The following is a 14,652-nucleotide window of genomic DNA, read 5'->3' as shown; positions in this document are numbered from 1 at the left end:
GTATGATGTATAGTAGGCCTGTGTAAAGTAATAGACATAGGGCAGGCCTATGTCTATAATCATAGGATATAATCTGACATTTTGACACAAAAGAACAAGCAATAACTTAACAACAAAACAATCATTTTTCGTAAGAGTGGCGCCTAATAATCACCTAGTACATAAGGAACTGACAGATTTGTAATGATCCTCAAAATCATATCATAATGAAATAGAAAACGGCACTTTTATTCTTGTTCTTGCAAAATAAAAATACACGTTTCGCGGGATATCGTCACCGCGGGTGATTATAAAATCAGAAACACAGAAACTGATTGGAACGAACTCCGCTTCAAATCCACGCATAAAGCCTTCATGTACAAACAGCAAAAGTTGCATGGTTTTCTTGATAAAAAATTATTTAAATATTCTATTCATTCGGTCAGATTAACATCTTTTTCTCCGAATTTGTCGTTAAAACAAATTCAAATGGTGCCGTGCCAGGCTGAATAATTTGCCCAGGGTTTCCCAAGCCTCATTTTGAGTGCGTTCGATTACTTGTCTAGGACATGTCCGACCTCGATCTGGGGCTCCCAAGACATGAGTCACTAAACGAACGCATGTGAGGTTTCTGTAGGGCAAAGTGTCATGGCGTAGCCGGGCGCTTCATGGTCGCCGTCTATGGTCTTCTTTTGTAACTAAACGTCTGTCCTGGTCTCCTGCATTGTCCTGGTTGTCCTAAATGGACATGATGGAGGCGAACCGCAAAAGGGCGATGGTGGCCATGTCTATAGCCCTTTTCCGGGGAAATACCCAAATAATACAGAATAGGTTTGTCAGTGAGAGCCTTGAGACAGCAGGCCTATCGTTAGAGAGACACCTCCCTGAAGAAAGACGTGCCAAAGTCCCAAGGACTGAGAACTATGCTGAGGTGACGGTCCCACTTCAGTCTCTAGATGATTTCCGATCGCATTTTCGGCTCTCCAGGACGACATTTGAGGTCTTATTGGGGGAACTACAACCGTGTCCAGAGATGGCCCTGGGACAACATGGGTTTGGTCGTCCTCCAGTTGAACTCGGCAAGCAAGCCTTGGTGTTCCTCTGGTACCTTGGGTCACCCGACTCGTTTAGATCAATTTCTGATCGCTTCGGGATTTCGAGGTCAACAACACACTGCATCTGTCGCAGAGTTTGCAAAGCCGTTGTGAACAACCTCATTAAGAAACTAATATCCTGGCCAAGTCACGAGAACAGAGTGAACATTTCTGAAGGATTCGAAAAGTACAGTCACTTTCCAGGGGCCATTGGGGCAATAGATGGGTGTCACATAAAAATCAAAGCCCCCACGAAGAATCCCAATTCATATGTAAACCGTAAGAAATTCCACTCGGTTGTGCTACAGGGTGTCTGTGACGATGCCCTGGCCTTCACCCACGTCTATACTGGCTGGCCAGGGTGCACACATGATGCCCGTGTTTTCAATAACTCCTCAGTGTTCCAAGAGGCTACAGCCAAGTTTGAAACGGATGAATTCCTCCTGGGAGAGTCGGCGTACCCGATACAACCATGGCTTATGACCCCATATAAGGATTATGGGAATATCACAAGGGATCAAAAGAGGTACAACAAGAGACATAACTCTGCTAGGGTCGTCATTGAGAGAGCTTTTGGACAACTCAAAGGACGATTCAGAAGGCTAAGGGACTTTGATTGTTCCGACATCGAACTGTTGTGCCACTCTATTTTGGCGGCATGTGTCATGCACAACCTTTGTCTGAAGAACAATGACCATACACTAGAAGAACTTCAATTAGATGAAGAGAATGCCGCTATGCCTAGGCCACACCACCACAGGACCAGCGGAATTGAAAAACGTAGGGAACTAGAAATGCTGTTGGCCAGGAGAGACTAAATGTGACTACTGATTGGGATGCATCTCACAAGTGTTTTATGTGAAAAAAGACAGAACTTCTCCAATGCATGAAATGGAAAAACACAATTTCCAAAAGACGCAAACAAGAAGTGGATTCGCCTGATATTTAAAAAGCCTCAAAAGCGATTTTTCGAATTAAACACTCTAAGACTTGTACAAGCTCCCACCATGCCCACAGCAACCCTTTAGTCCCTCTTCAAAAAGAAATGCATGCAACAGTTCTGTCTTTTCTGAGATAAGTTCAATTTTGAGATGTTCCCAGTACAAGTTATCCAATGACGGACACGAACACTGTTCTGCAACAAAATCGAAGTAACAAAATATATTCTATATATTTTATATAATAAATGTATTGTTGAGAACAATCAACAATTAAAAGTTGTATAAAAATAAACATGTACCAGGAGGTCCCATAGGAAAGAACCTGCTGACAGAGGCATCACCGGAAATCCAATCAATTTTTGGGCCTTTCCTTCCTTACGTCAGGGACACAGTGCCCAACAATGATGCCTGTGAGACGAAGTTATCTATTTACACTCCAGGTTCTTTTCTCTTGGACTTTTCACTTGTTCATTGTTGTAAATGTACAATATCATGATATGTAAAAAAATACATCATCGATCCGCTAACAATAATTCAATTGATTGAACTGTCAATTTATAAATTAAATTTTGCTAAAACATCCTTGTTTCAATTGCTACAGCAAACAATACACTCTGGGCGGATCATATAGGCCTAAATCGATTCCGAAGATGAATTTATCGCCCGTAACCTTCAGCTTCTTCGCCATCGACGCCATGTTGCTGCAATGCATTGTGGGATACTTGCCCAAGTAACCCCATCAGCGAGGAGGGTTAGAAGGGCATGTCCTAGACATGTCCAACACCACTTTTCGAACGATGATGGACCAGGTCCGACTACTGACTTCCGGCAAACTACCACACTTGGACATGTCCTAGACAAGTAATCGAACGCACTCTTTAGTTTCACCCATACAAAATGCAATATTTATGTTTTCTGTGATTTTCGACCTTAACAAAACACACGTTTTTGACGATCCTGCTTGCCTAATCTTCTATTCAAAGTTGTTGCCTAGTTAAACAGCAATCATGGGCAAGGGATTCAATAATTATATGACCAAGAAATTCTTCCATCCAGGAAGTAAAGAAAATATAAAGAGGGTAAAAAATATTTTATTTTTCCTGTTGGCACTGCAGTGCATATGCACAATGCATGGAAACAAATGCATGCCTGTACATTGACTTAACCCAATTACTGCCAGCAATGGGTGCTTGCCATCACTTGATTTGATGGCATTCAGTGACAGAACTTTGGTCGGGATGGGTCAACCAAGAAATAGGGCTACACTATGACTATCTAACTAACTTCCTCTAAAGTAAATCCTTCTTGCGAGAAAAGGTCTCATAAACTTGGCTCTTTTGCAGGTATGGATGGCAGAACAAAAGCATCAGCATGATAAGAAAAAGCAAGAAGATATGTTAAATCAGTACCAGAAAGAGCAAGATATGTATGGAAATAGGTAAGGACGTGTCAGTGACTAATCAGGAGGTTGTGGGTTTGACTCTCAGGTTCTCCACCCTTTCATCTCTGTTTCCTTGAGCAAGACACTTGCCCCTACTTGCTTCTCTTCACCCACATATATAAAGTTGTTGCAGGCAGGCCTGGGATGTCAGCCTGTAATTAGACCAGCATCCTGTCCAGTGGTAGCGACACCCGTTGTTGCTTAAATGCTGTAGCAACTGGGATAAGCTCTGGCTCTAAAGCTCTGATCATCTATGTGATATTTTCTGTCTCTGGCTTTTACATTTGAAAATAGCTCCCATGAGTTTGATTGAGAGGACAAAATCACTCTCCAGCACAATGTACTGTTCTGAGCTAGATGTTGTTCCTGTAACCTAGGGAGTGAAAAGCAGCTATCAGGACAGGATATTTTATGGGTGGGAGTGGATGACACCTCTTATAAACGAAAAGCCTGCTGTCTTAAAATCAAACCGCTTAACTTTGTTCATCATTACACTTTCAGGGCATTACTCGGGGATGAGAAAGCCAAACTTGGATTGAGTTTCATGTACGATGCACCCCCAGGAGCTGAGAAAGGTATGATTAGATTCTGTTAAGACACGGTCGAATCCTAACATTGAGTCTTCAATGGCCTATTACATCCAACAGATCTACTTTTGAAATCAGTATGTTAACCCACCATTGAAGTCTTGCTATAAGATTTGCATGCTGATTTGCATTCGCAGGAGAAAAGGAAGAAGAAGAAGTTAATGTAAATAATATTTTTCTGTTTTACTTTCACCCCAGAACATGAAAAAGAGGACGACGAACCGGAGTACAAGTTTGAATGGCAGCGAAAATATAATGCGCCACGTGAATCGTACGCCAAGAATGATGAGACAATTCGTGATCAGCCTTTTGGTATCGAAGTCCGTAATGTCAGGTGCATCAAGTGTCATAAATGGGGCCATGTGAATACAGATAGGATCTGCCCTCTGTTTGGAAAGTCGCTAACTGCGGAGCCACCGCAACGTAAGTTTTACAATCATTAAAAAAAATGGAAAGGAAGGTTTGAATGAGAGCCTGCATGAAAAACTTGTACAGAACTACTCTGTTTTTGAGATAGCAGGTTGATTATATCGCACCAGCCTTCTCGACTGGTGCGATTGTTAAGAGTCAGTAGGTTTCATTTAGAATCTTTCGAGATGTCAATTGCGGCCTCAACAGACCAGTGTAGCTTTTTGGGAATGACCAGCAAAACGTAAATGGGCCCGTAGTTGCCTTACATGTGTATATGCAATCTAAAATCCACTCTGAAGTTTCTGGTTCTTCAGTAATACTCACTGTGACTTCAGTAATTAAAAAGCAGTGAACTTCCAATCTTATTCTCTTAAACTCACTGCTGTCAATTTGAATAGATGGCATGAGGAACAGATTTTATGGTAACTGATCAGCCCTGACCTTTTTTGCAGCGGACATGAAAACATCGGACCTCCTCGAGGATATGAAGAGTGATGGCCTCGTACTTAAGAGGAGCGTGATGGAAAGAAAGGTAGAGGGGGTAAGTTTAAGAGGCAAATCTTGCTTGGAGTTGTAACCATGTGACCAGGTAAACATAAGTACAACATTATTTCCTCGGAAGACTCAAACAACACACTTTTCGAACATATTTGGAAATCTTCCTCCTTTACTAGATGGTCAGCTTTCCAAGTTGGAGGCCAGCCTGATGCTCGGCAACCTGGGGAATTAATCCTCAGGGCGATATTCACCTGGCCTGTTGTAACGTATTGTTGGTCTTTGTTTCAGCAACTGGTAGACTCTGAAGACAGTGATGATCCAGAGGTCCAATTCCTGAAATCACTCACGCCAAAACAGAAAAAGAAACTGCTGAAGTAAGTCACATATGTGGTTGGCTTTAGTTATAACCACATTAGGGAGCATATCAGAATGATCTTAAAGCTAAAAGATACAACACTGTTTGTCTCTTTCTAGCCCCCCCCCCCTCCCTTTACAAAGACCAACAAGACACTCTTCTGGAATCAGCAATTTATTTTGAGTATACTCGGCACAATGGCAGTTATATTCGCAAAAAAAGACATTGCAAACTAATGGTTGCATGTGTGTTTTTAAAGGAAGGGGTCGTGAAAAGCAGACATTTCTAAAATAAAGTTTCGGTGGCGCTACTGATGAGAATCTTTTTAATGGGGTCGTACCTGAAAATATATTTGGTGGCTTCCATCTTAACCACTTGTGTCTGTCTCTGCAGGAAACTGAATAAGTTACAGGAGAAGAAGTCGAGCAAGTCTAAGAAGAAGAAGAAGGACAAAAAGAAGAAATCCAGGAAGCACGGGAGGAAAGATGATGAGTCTGATTCTGGTGAGTTCTCCGGGTGTTTTATTGTTTTTTGAATGGAAAGGGACTTGATGTTTGATGTTCTCGCCTTGTTTTTCTCCTGCCCAAAGTGCAATAGTTTAGATGTGAAATTATATTTCAAGAAATAGGGAGAAACTTGTTTGGAAGCATAAGGTGCAGTGGAATCTCAGCTTATGGAACCTCAGAACAACACAGCCTCTCTATTAGGGACAGTGTTTTGGTGCCAAGTGGGTCATTTGATGACAATCTGACCTCTCTCTCTATATTTTGCAGACTCCGAAAATGATAGGCGGACAAAAACAAAAAAGAAATCACACTCAAAGAGGGACTCGAGCAGTGATTCAGATTCCGACAGCGAAAGTGAACCAGAACAGAACTCTAGACATAAACGCCACATCCAGGAAGCACAGGCTAGTTCTTCAAGGAGACGCTCTGCTTCTCCCGAAATAAGAAAGTCTAGGGGTGGTGGAAGAGGTCAATCCTCAAGGGAAAATGATAGGGGTCATTCTGCTAAAAATGGACACCCTGATCACAGCCGAAGTAATATGTCTCCAAAACGGGAGTCACATCGTGATAGATCACCAAGAAGAGAGACCTATCGGGATAGCTCACCGCAAAGGGACTCTTACCGAGGTCGTTCTCCAAGGAGGGACTCGTACCGAGAACGCTCTCCAAAGAGGGACTCATATCGAGATAGGTCACGGGAAAAAGACTCGTATCAATGGAGATCGCCAAAAAAGGAGTCCCAGCGTGATAGGTCTCCGAAAAGAGAGTCGTATCGCGATAGGTCCCCTGTGAGGTCAAATCGTGACAGGTCCCCAAGGCGTGATTCGCATCGCGATAGGTCCCCTGTGCGTGGTCGATCATCACCAAGGAGGAATCGGAGAGATTCAAGATAGACAGTCTGAACTCTTGGGTAATGGTGACATCTTTTGCAACATATCGGGCAGAGGAATTTTCCCATATAATTTTATCAGTGCCTTCTGACTTGAAGATTGATTGAAAAGAACTCTGTCAGTAGTTCCTGTTTAATACAGCTGGAAAACACTTCATACGCACCTTCTGATAGCCCTGAATCTGTGCCAATCCGAAGCAAAAGAGTCAGAAAATAGGGCCATGAACTCTCTTATCTCGGACATTGATCCTGGAGGTCTCTGTTTTGTTATTTCAGACCTTATTTGATTGTAAATAAAGTGTTTTATCTATATATTTCTCGAGTCTGTCCATTTAAGCCATGAAGTGACTCCTCATTTCATTCCTGAAATTGGAGGCAAACTTCCTCAAAGCTTGCTACTCTTAGCCTCGGGGCGAGTAAACAGGACTGGGACAATTGCACACGCAGTCCCTCAAGAGCCCATTACCCTATGTCAAATGGACATTCCAGTCGGATACAGGACAATGTCACAGCCAGTCCTTCAATGAACCAAACCTGCACACCAATGTCAAATGGACAAGCTGGTGAGATGCAGGACCAGGACAATGTAACACCCAGTCCCTTGATGAACCATACCCATATGGAAATCCTGGTGAGGTACAGGACAATATCACAACCAGTCCCTCAATGAACCAAACCCACACACCTATTGCAATTGGACTCTTGGTGAGATACAGGACCAGAGCGATGTCACAACCATTCCCTCAATGAACCAAGCCCACACACCTATGTTAAATGGACATGCTTGTGAGATGGAGGCCCAGAGCAATGTCACAACTGTAATGTTCATGTTGCATTGTCTCTGTTTCACCCTGTATATCAGTTGTTGTTGTCGTGGCTTAATAAAACCGATTTTTAACAGACTTACGTCTTCTGCATGGGGTCTTAAACATGACAACAACTAGTCCCTCAATGAACCAAGCCCACACACCTATGTTAAATGGACATCCTGTTGAGTTACAGGACCAGAGCAATGTCACAACCAGTCCCTCAATGAACCAAGCCCACACACCTTGGTCAAATGGACATCCTGTTGAGATGCAGGACCAGAGCAATGTCACACCCAGTCCCTCAATGAACCAAGCCCACACACTTTGGTCAAATGGACATCCTGTTGAGATGCAGGACCAGAGCAATGTCACAACCAGTCCCTCAATGAACCAAGCCCACCCACCTTGGTCAAATGGACATCCTGTTGAGATGCAGGACCAGAGCAATGTCACAACCAGTCCCTCAATGAACCGAGCCCACACACCTTGGTCAAATGGACATCCTGTTGAGATGCAGGACCAGAGCAATGTCACACCCAGTCCCTCAATGAACCAAGCCCACACACCTTGGTCAAATGGACATCCTGTTGAGATGCAGGACCAGAGCAATGTCACACCCAGTCCCTCAATGAACCAAACCCACACACATTGATCCACTGGACTTCTTGTGAGATACAGGTCCTGGACAATGTCACACCCAGTCCCATAATGAACCAAACCCACGGGTACACACCTATGTCAAATGGACATCTTGGTGAGATACAGGATAATATCACACCCAGTTCCTCGATGAACTATACCCCATTACTCTATGTAATTGGACATCCTAGCTAGACCAGAATGGTGTTTACAACCACTCCTTGATGATTCTCGTGAGAGACAGGACCAAGACAATGGGTAATATGATAAAGACCAGCAAATGCTTTTACTTCAATTTGGACAGATAGGCCAAGTGTAAATGTACATGGAGTTTTAGATAAAAACATTTGCTGGTCTTTATTCATATCGCCCAATGTCACAGCCAATCCCTCAATGAACTACATCTCTCCTTTTACATATTAAACAGACTTCCTGGCTTAGATGCAAACTCAAGACAATATCACAACCATTCCCTTCATGAACCACAGCTTTTTCTCTCTTAAGTTTTATGCTGGCCAATTGGCATCCTGGTTGAGATACAGTCTTTCAGGCAACTGCTGTATGGGACAGTGAGATGAGTTGCTGGCTGAATCAGACTTGTGTGAGTCAGTGGAGACCAAGACTAGATAGAGTGGAACTTTATATGCAGTTGTAGTGGATCCTGCCTGTCCTTGCCGAGGTGCACTTGCTTGTGTTTCCCTGAGACTCGAAGTACTTACGCAGGCAGGAGCCCCAGCTCCTGGAAGGTCCAACCAGACAAGTCTAGGGAAAGGACCCAGACCAAATGAATATCCAAGCATTGGTCATGACACTCTGAGGAGACAGCCCCTCCAGATGGTTCATGCAGCCATTAGTTTACAACTCATTCCATTGCGATACACAGTTACAGAAATGAGAATTCTTGAACTTTGGCGCGTTGCAGTAATGGGGGAGGGAATAATTCATTGTTGTTCAATGCAGGGCAGTCAGGTGATGGCCTTTTGCAGTCACACTTGCATTACGAAGTTAAGACAGCTCTCAAACCTCGAAAATGCCTCTATGATTTTATCAAATCCCAAAGCAGCCGACACAAATGTGCTCCCTCAGAAATGTTCTTTTTTTTGTCCTATGTTCTGTGAAATGATTCCAAAATGGAACAGTACATTGGTGAAAATCCAAACAACAACAGTTTTATCAGCAGGATAACATTGTTTTATTCATATTTTAGATAGAGGAACAGCCATAAATAGCAAGACTTTGTGGAAAAAACAGCATGACTATTTGGAAAAAAAACCCCATGGTTCTTGACATGTATTACAATTGGTGATCCTAGGTGAAAACAGCCATAACATTACAGATTGGAATCATTTTTCTGAGGTTGACAGGCAATTTTATGATAGAAGTTGTACAAATGTCAAGTGTGAGCACCTATTCTAATTACACTGCACATGATATCAAGCGATTAAAAATGAAAAATATTATTGAACACAAGAATAAAGGCCGCTAAGTTACTAGAAGCCGTGAAATACTAAGAATAAAGGCCATTACTTACTAAAACCAGTGAAATACTAAGAATAAAGGCCATTAGCTACTAAAACCTGTCAAATACTAAGAATAAAGGCTATTAGTTGAGCTAAAACCTGCGAAATACTAAGAATAAAGGTTATTAGTTACTAAAAACCGTGAAATGCTAGTTTTTGTGAGTGGTTGATTTTCGTAAGCTGGGATAAAATCCCAAAACTGTTAAAGCTACGATTTTGGATTTTGGATTAATAATTAAACAGATATAAAACAAATTCTATAATGAGACAAGCACGGCAGAAATTAGCTAAGTTATTTCACAAGTCTTACACTGGGCATGGCACAGACATGACAGAAGGAACACCTTAAAACAATCTGATATCATCACTATAAAATGGAATGTCATGAGAAAGTTCAGATAAATTAAGTCACAAATCGATTGATTCAACAGTAAATCTAAAACACAGCACAGTAAACACTGTCAAAAACTTATTAGGCAGAATGTGTCAGCTATAACATGTTGGCAAGATTTGTTACAAGAAAAATTATCAACAGCCATGAATTTCTCAACAGAATCTTTCATCAAGGCTTCAAATTGCAGAACTTGGTCCCCTAATAGATAGTCAAGTTATGGCTTTCTCTGTTGCAGGCAATGACTCTTCCATTCGCCATGAGAGCTATATCTTCCAAACTCTTCAAATTTCCATTATTCCCTAGCCGCAAGCCACCAAACGAACAGAAAAAACTCCCAGTGCCCCTGAAAACATCAATTCGGTTATTCCCACTATTTCCCACCAAGATGAACCCCTGTTGGTCTATGGCGACCCCTTTTGGATACTTCAACTGCCCAGGTTCTGTGCCCTCGGAGCCAAATGAAAGTTTGTGGTTCCCATCCAAATCAAAAACCTGAATCCGATGGTTGCCATGGTCACTGACAACAAGGGTGTTGTCGTTAACGGCAACATAATGCGGATTTTCAAACTTGCCATTCCCGTTACCGAAACTGCCGAACTTGCGTACAAAAGTACCGTCTGCTTGGAATTTCTGTATGCGATGATTTTCTTTGTCGCAAACGTATACGCAACCTGCGCTATCACAGCAGACACCCCAGGGATAGCTAAACTTTCCGTCCCCCGGACCTTCCTCGCCAAACTGTTTTACGAAGTTACCGTCGCTATTGAAGATCTGTACCCTGTGGTTATAACGGTCTGAGATGATAATCTGCCCCGAAGCGTTGACAGTGATCCCAGCCAGGCAGTCGAATTCACCAGAATTCTGCCCATAGGACCCAAATGACTTTAAGAACTGTCCTTCCTTACTGAATATCTGTACTCTATGATTACTACTGTCCGCAACATGGATGTTTTCAGTATTGGGCCCAACAGCCACGCCACGTGGCCAAGTGAATTTTCCGTTGCCGTTTCCCCGAGAGCCAATTCGGCGAAATATTCTCGTCTTACCGCGGTAATCGTGAAGTGGGACAGGTCCATCTCCCGCCGCCTGATCAGCAATGTTGCTATTTATAGCATTGTCAATGTTTGCACTTCCACTGGCTTCATCCCCATTTAGCGGGATCTCGAAACTGATACCCTGCTCGCGTAACCCTGGTCTAGTATTAGCATTGTTAGTGTTATGAGGACTATTTTCATTCTCGTCGACAGTAAATGTCCTTTCTCTGCCCGGCATGCTGGGAGCTGCAGATGCAGAGGTATTACCATTGCTTTGGTTTGAGTTCTCACTTTGGTTATTGCGCAGGTGATTTCTTCGATTGTTTCTACGATCATTCCCAGCACGAATAACCTGAGGCCTTGTGCGGTTGCCTCTGAAGTTCGGATTCGAAAAGCTGATGAAACCAGCAAATGCGCGTTCTTCATCGTCATGGAGTTCTCTCACTGGACGTGCCGGTGTTGTGAATAGTGAGTTATCAGTTCGGATTAGGGAAGGCACGGCAGGCGGTTGGTGCATCACAGGTGGTGTATGACGAACAGATGTTGCAGCCGGGTGGCTCTGTCTTAAATGCGGCGGTTGATAACTACGTGACGACAGCTGGTTGAGTCGACTATCACTATTGCGCAGAACATCAACATTTGAACTACGGCCCCTCCTTTCCGGTACCTGAATGCCGGGCGAGCGTTGCAGTGGCATCAGCATGTCAGTGGCGCCACGCTCGTAAAGGGGCGCAATGAACGCAATATTTTCCCGCATATGTCCATTTCTTTGCCCCCGATGAACTGCCTGTGGAGGTGAAGTACCATTCTGCACATTAGTGCTTCCGGCAACAGCAATGTCACCCAAGTTCAATATCATATTCATAGTATTCTGTCCATTATAATCCCAACGAAACTGGCGACTCTGGGGTAGCGTTTGATTCTCGAGGTGAAGGCACTGCGCCATCAGTTGCGAGCTCTGCTGCCTCATAGCCACGAGATCAGTATCTGGCACGGTTGATTCCCGCGACACAGCACCTTCAGTCGAATCGCAGAAACTTGCAATACTTGCGAGCTCAACTTCCAGATTTTCTTGATGAAGTCTTAAAGATCTCGTCTCGGTTTGTAACAAGATCTCTAACTCTGTATTCAAAACATTCTGCCGGTCTCTAAGTTCTTTCACATGTTTTTCTATTGTGTTGTTTATTTCAGCTTTTATAGAGTCAACATTAGAACGGACTTGTTCACTCCCGTGCTCGACTTGACCCACAAGGTCAGACACCTTGGGAATTTTCCGTCGGAGCTGATTAACAACCCGACCGATGTCAAGTTTCATCTGCCTGACATGGCTTTGACGGCAGCTATCGCAGACACGTTTATCACAGTGATGACAAAGTACAAGTTCAAGGTCAGCATTGCAGACGCCACAACCTGAGTTCAATGGACTTGCGCTGTTGCCTGAATCCACCTGATCTGTTTCCACGGTAGCCGACGCAGGAGCTGGAGCCCGCGCCTGCAGATCCAGAAATCCAGCAATTGTAATGTTCGTAGCAAAGCCGTCAATTCCCTCTCTTGGGACTAAATGTTGTGCACGACACTCGGGACATTTGATAAATCGGTTGTTGCTTGACAAGATGAGTCCCTGGAGGCATGGTGATTTGCAGAACGTGTGCTGACAGGGAAGGATCTTGGGTTGGTTAAAGCGATCAAGGCAGACAGGACATTTCAAGAGCTGCTCGATCTGCTCAGCAGAATATGTGGCATCCCCCATCATACAGCCTGAAAAGAAACACAGAATATTTGAGATTAGTAATATGAAATAATTGAATAAGTGTTATCATTTGCCTAATTTTACAAACAAACTTTTATCTTGTACCTGCACCGGAGGCAACTTAGAAAAGGCCATATACATGTATGTTATTAACACATGTGTAAGTATTGGGTTTTTGTTAACTGGACATATGTAACACCCGTCTGGAAAATCTCGTCTGGATCAAAATGTGGTCTGGTGGTTTGGGACACTCAACTCGCAGCCATGAGGTCCCTGGTTCAAACCACACACTCTAGGCAGATCTTTATTTGACCAGCTTTGAAGTTATGGGATTGTAAACACGTTCCCCATGAATTCCTTAAACTTAAACCTCTTCCCCGAATGCGATGATATCTGTGGAGGGTTTTCACACTCAGCCATGTTGGAGGGTAGAACAATGATTGGTCACGCCGGACTTAACTGAATCGAATGCTGTCATGGTCGTTTGGGCATATTTTCCATTGTGATTGTCTGTCCCGCCAATCTTCCAAGTGCGACATACACATTAAATTCTGTATCATCATAGACCAACCAGATGTGTAGACAATCATATGCAAGCAGGCCTACCCAGGCCATGCGGATATAGGTGGCAGCTGGTAATACTCCAAGTTTATCCATGCATGGAAACAATGTACACAAAGAATCCACAACCCCACAATCACAATGCAATGGTGAGGAGAAGCTAGGAATGTCCACAAAAACACAGTTTTTTTCAAACTGTGTGATAGACAATAGACATGTTCATAGTAACTGCAATGACATAATAATGCTTTTCATTAATATTGTAATTTCATATACCTTTGAACACTGGCAGTGACGCAAATCAATGATTTTGGTGCATTTTTCTAACAAAAATTGTTGTGTTTTCTTCGTACCGGAAGCGGTCCTCCTCACTGCCAATTAGACGCGCACCTGCTCCGAAATAATTCTTCCGCGATTATCAGTTCTGTTGTTATATGTGCACTAAGAGATAGCTCCATACCCATCTTTTTATTGTATTTCATTAAGAGGTACTACTCTGTTTAATTGGCCAGTTTTACCACACATCAGTTATAAATGCAGTTGAAAAATCAGCGCATGAATATACAATTTGGATATCATTCTCCATTCAGATTGAAAGATATTTTACTCTCTGCCAACACAGAGGTTCATTACACAAAGATCCCGGATGTATCACAGGTGGGTGAAGATATCAGAGCGATCGGTCACTCAGGCAATACAGAAACGCCAAAAAGTCTCTAAAATAAACAAGTAATATGAATGAAGTTTTATGAAGATCCGTGTATCGATTGATTTTGGGCTAATCAATCACTGCAATTCCGGTCATAACTTCACGTACCACTGCGGATTCAAAATGGCGGTAGTGATGGCAGTCATAACAAGCGCCATCCTGAGCTTCAGGTTTTTGATACTCCTACGTCCCATGTAATAGCGAGAGCTGGAGCATATGGAAAACCACTGGGTGCCGAGGATGAACAAGCGCAAACAATGGTTTTTAAAGGGGGACTATAGGCGGGGCATGGGGTTGTACTCATACTATTACTAAATTGACTATCTCCGAGGCCTCTGTTATAATTATGTCCAGCCTGACGTCTGAGGAGGGTAATCTTGGAAGAGAACTTCTCTACAAATTTACACGAACTCCGTTTAGTCCTGAAGCTCCGGATAAATAGTAAAGGTGTTGGCTTTCAAAAAAGAGAAGACAAAATTTCATGTTATCATTTTATCAAAATTCACAATGAAAAAATCTGTATACAATATGTAAT

At 43.0% G+C, this 14,652-nt stretch overlaps 3 protein-coding genes across 3 annotated transcripts; 2 read left to right on the top strand and 1 right to left on the bottom strand.

Moving 5' to 3' along the window:
• Positions 1 to 721: 721 nt before the first annotated feature.
• Positions 722 to 1,891, top strand: LOC135500807 (putative nuclease HARBI1). The gene has a single exon (XM_064792459.1). The coding sequence runs from the start codon at positions 722 to 724 to the stop codon at positions 1,889 to 1,891; it is 1,170 nt and encodes a 389-aa protein (XP_064648529.1).
• A 999-nt stretch (positions 1,892 to 2,890) lies between these two features.
• LOC135500304 (corepressor interacting with RBPJ 1-like) lies at positions 2,891 to 7,005 on the top strand. Its single transcript, XM_064791692.1, has 8 exons — positions 2,891 to 3,093; positions 3,358 to 3,452; positions 3,957 to 4,030; positions 4,241 to 4,465; positions 4,906 to 4,994; positions 5,240 to 5,325; positions 5,700 to 5,809; positions 6,080 to 7,005. The coding sequence occupies exons 1-8, from the start codon at positions 3,022 to 3,024 to the stop codon at positions 6,703 to 6,705; spliced, it is 1,377 nt and encodes a 458-aa protein (XP_064647762.1). The 5' UTR covers positions 2,891 to 3,021; the 3' UTR covers positions 6,706 to 7,005.
• A 2,333-nt stretch (positions 7,006 to 9,338) lies between these two features.
• Positions 9,339 to 13,780, bottom strand: LOC135500662 (RING finger protein nhl-1-like). The gene is made up of 2 exons (XM_064792260.1): positions 13,685 to 13,780; positions 9,339 to 12,855 (listed from the first exon to the last, which is right to left on the bottom strand). The coding sequence occupies exon 2, from the start codon at positions 12,848 to 12,850 to the stop codon at positions 10,262 to 10,264; it is 2,589 nt and encodes an 862-aa protein (XP_064648330.1). The 5' UTR covers positions 12,851 to 12,855; positions 13,685 to 13,780; the 3' UTR covers positions 9,339 to 10,261.
• Positions 13,781 to 14,652: the final 872 nt, after the last annotated feature.

Source organism: Lineus longissimus, chromosome 16 (genome assembly GCF_910592395.1).
Source record: "Lineus longissimus chromosome 16, tnLinLong1.2, whole genome shotgun sequence".
NCBI lineage: Eukaryota > Metazoa > Nemertea > Pilidiophora > Heteronemertea > Lineidae > Lineus > Lineus longissimus.
This window is presented reverse-complemented; position numbering and strand designations above follow the sequence as displayed.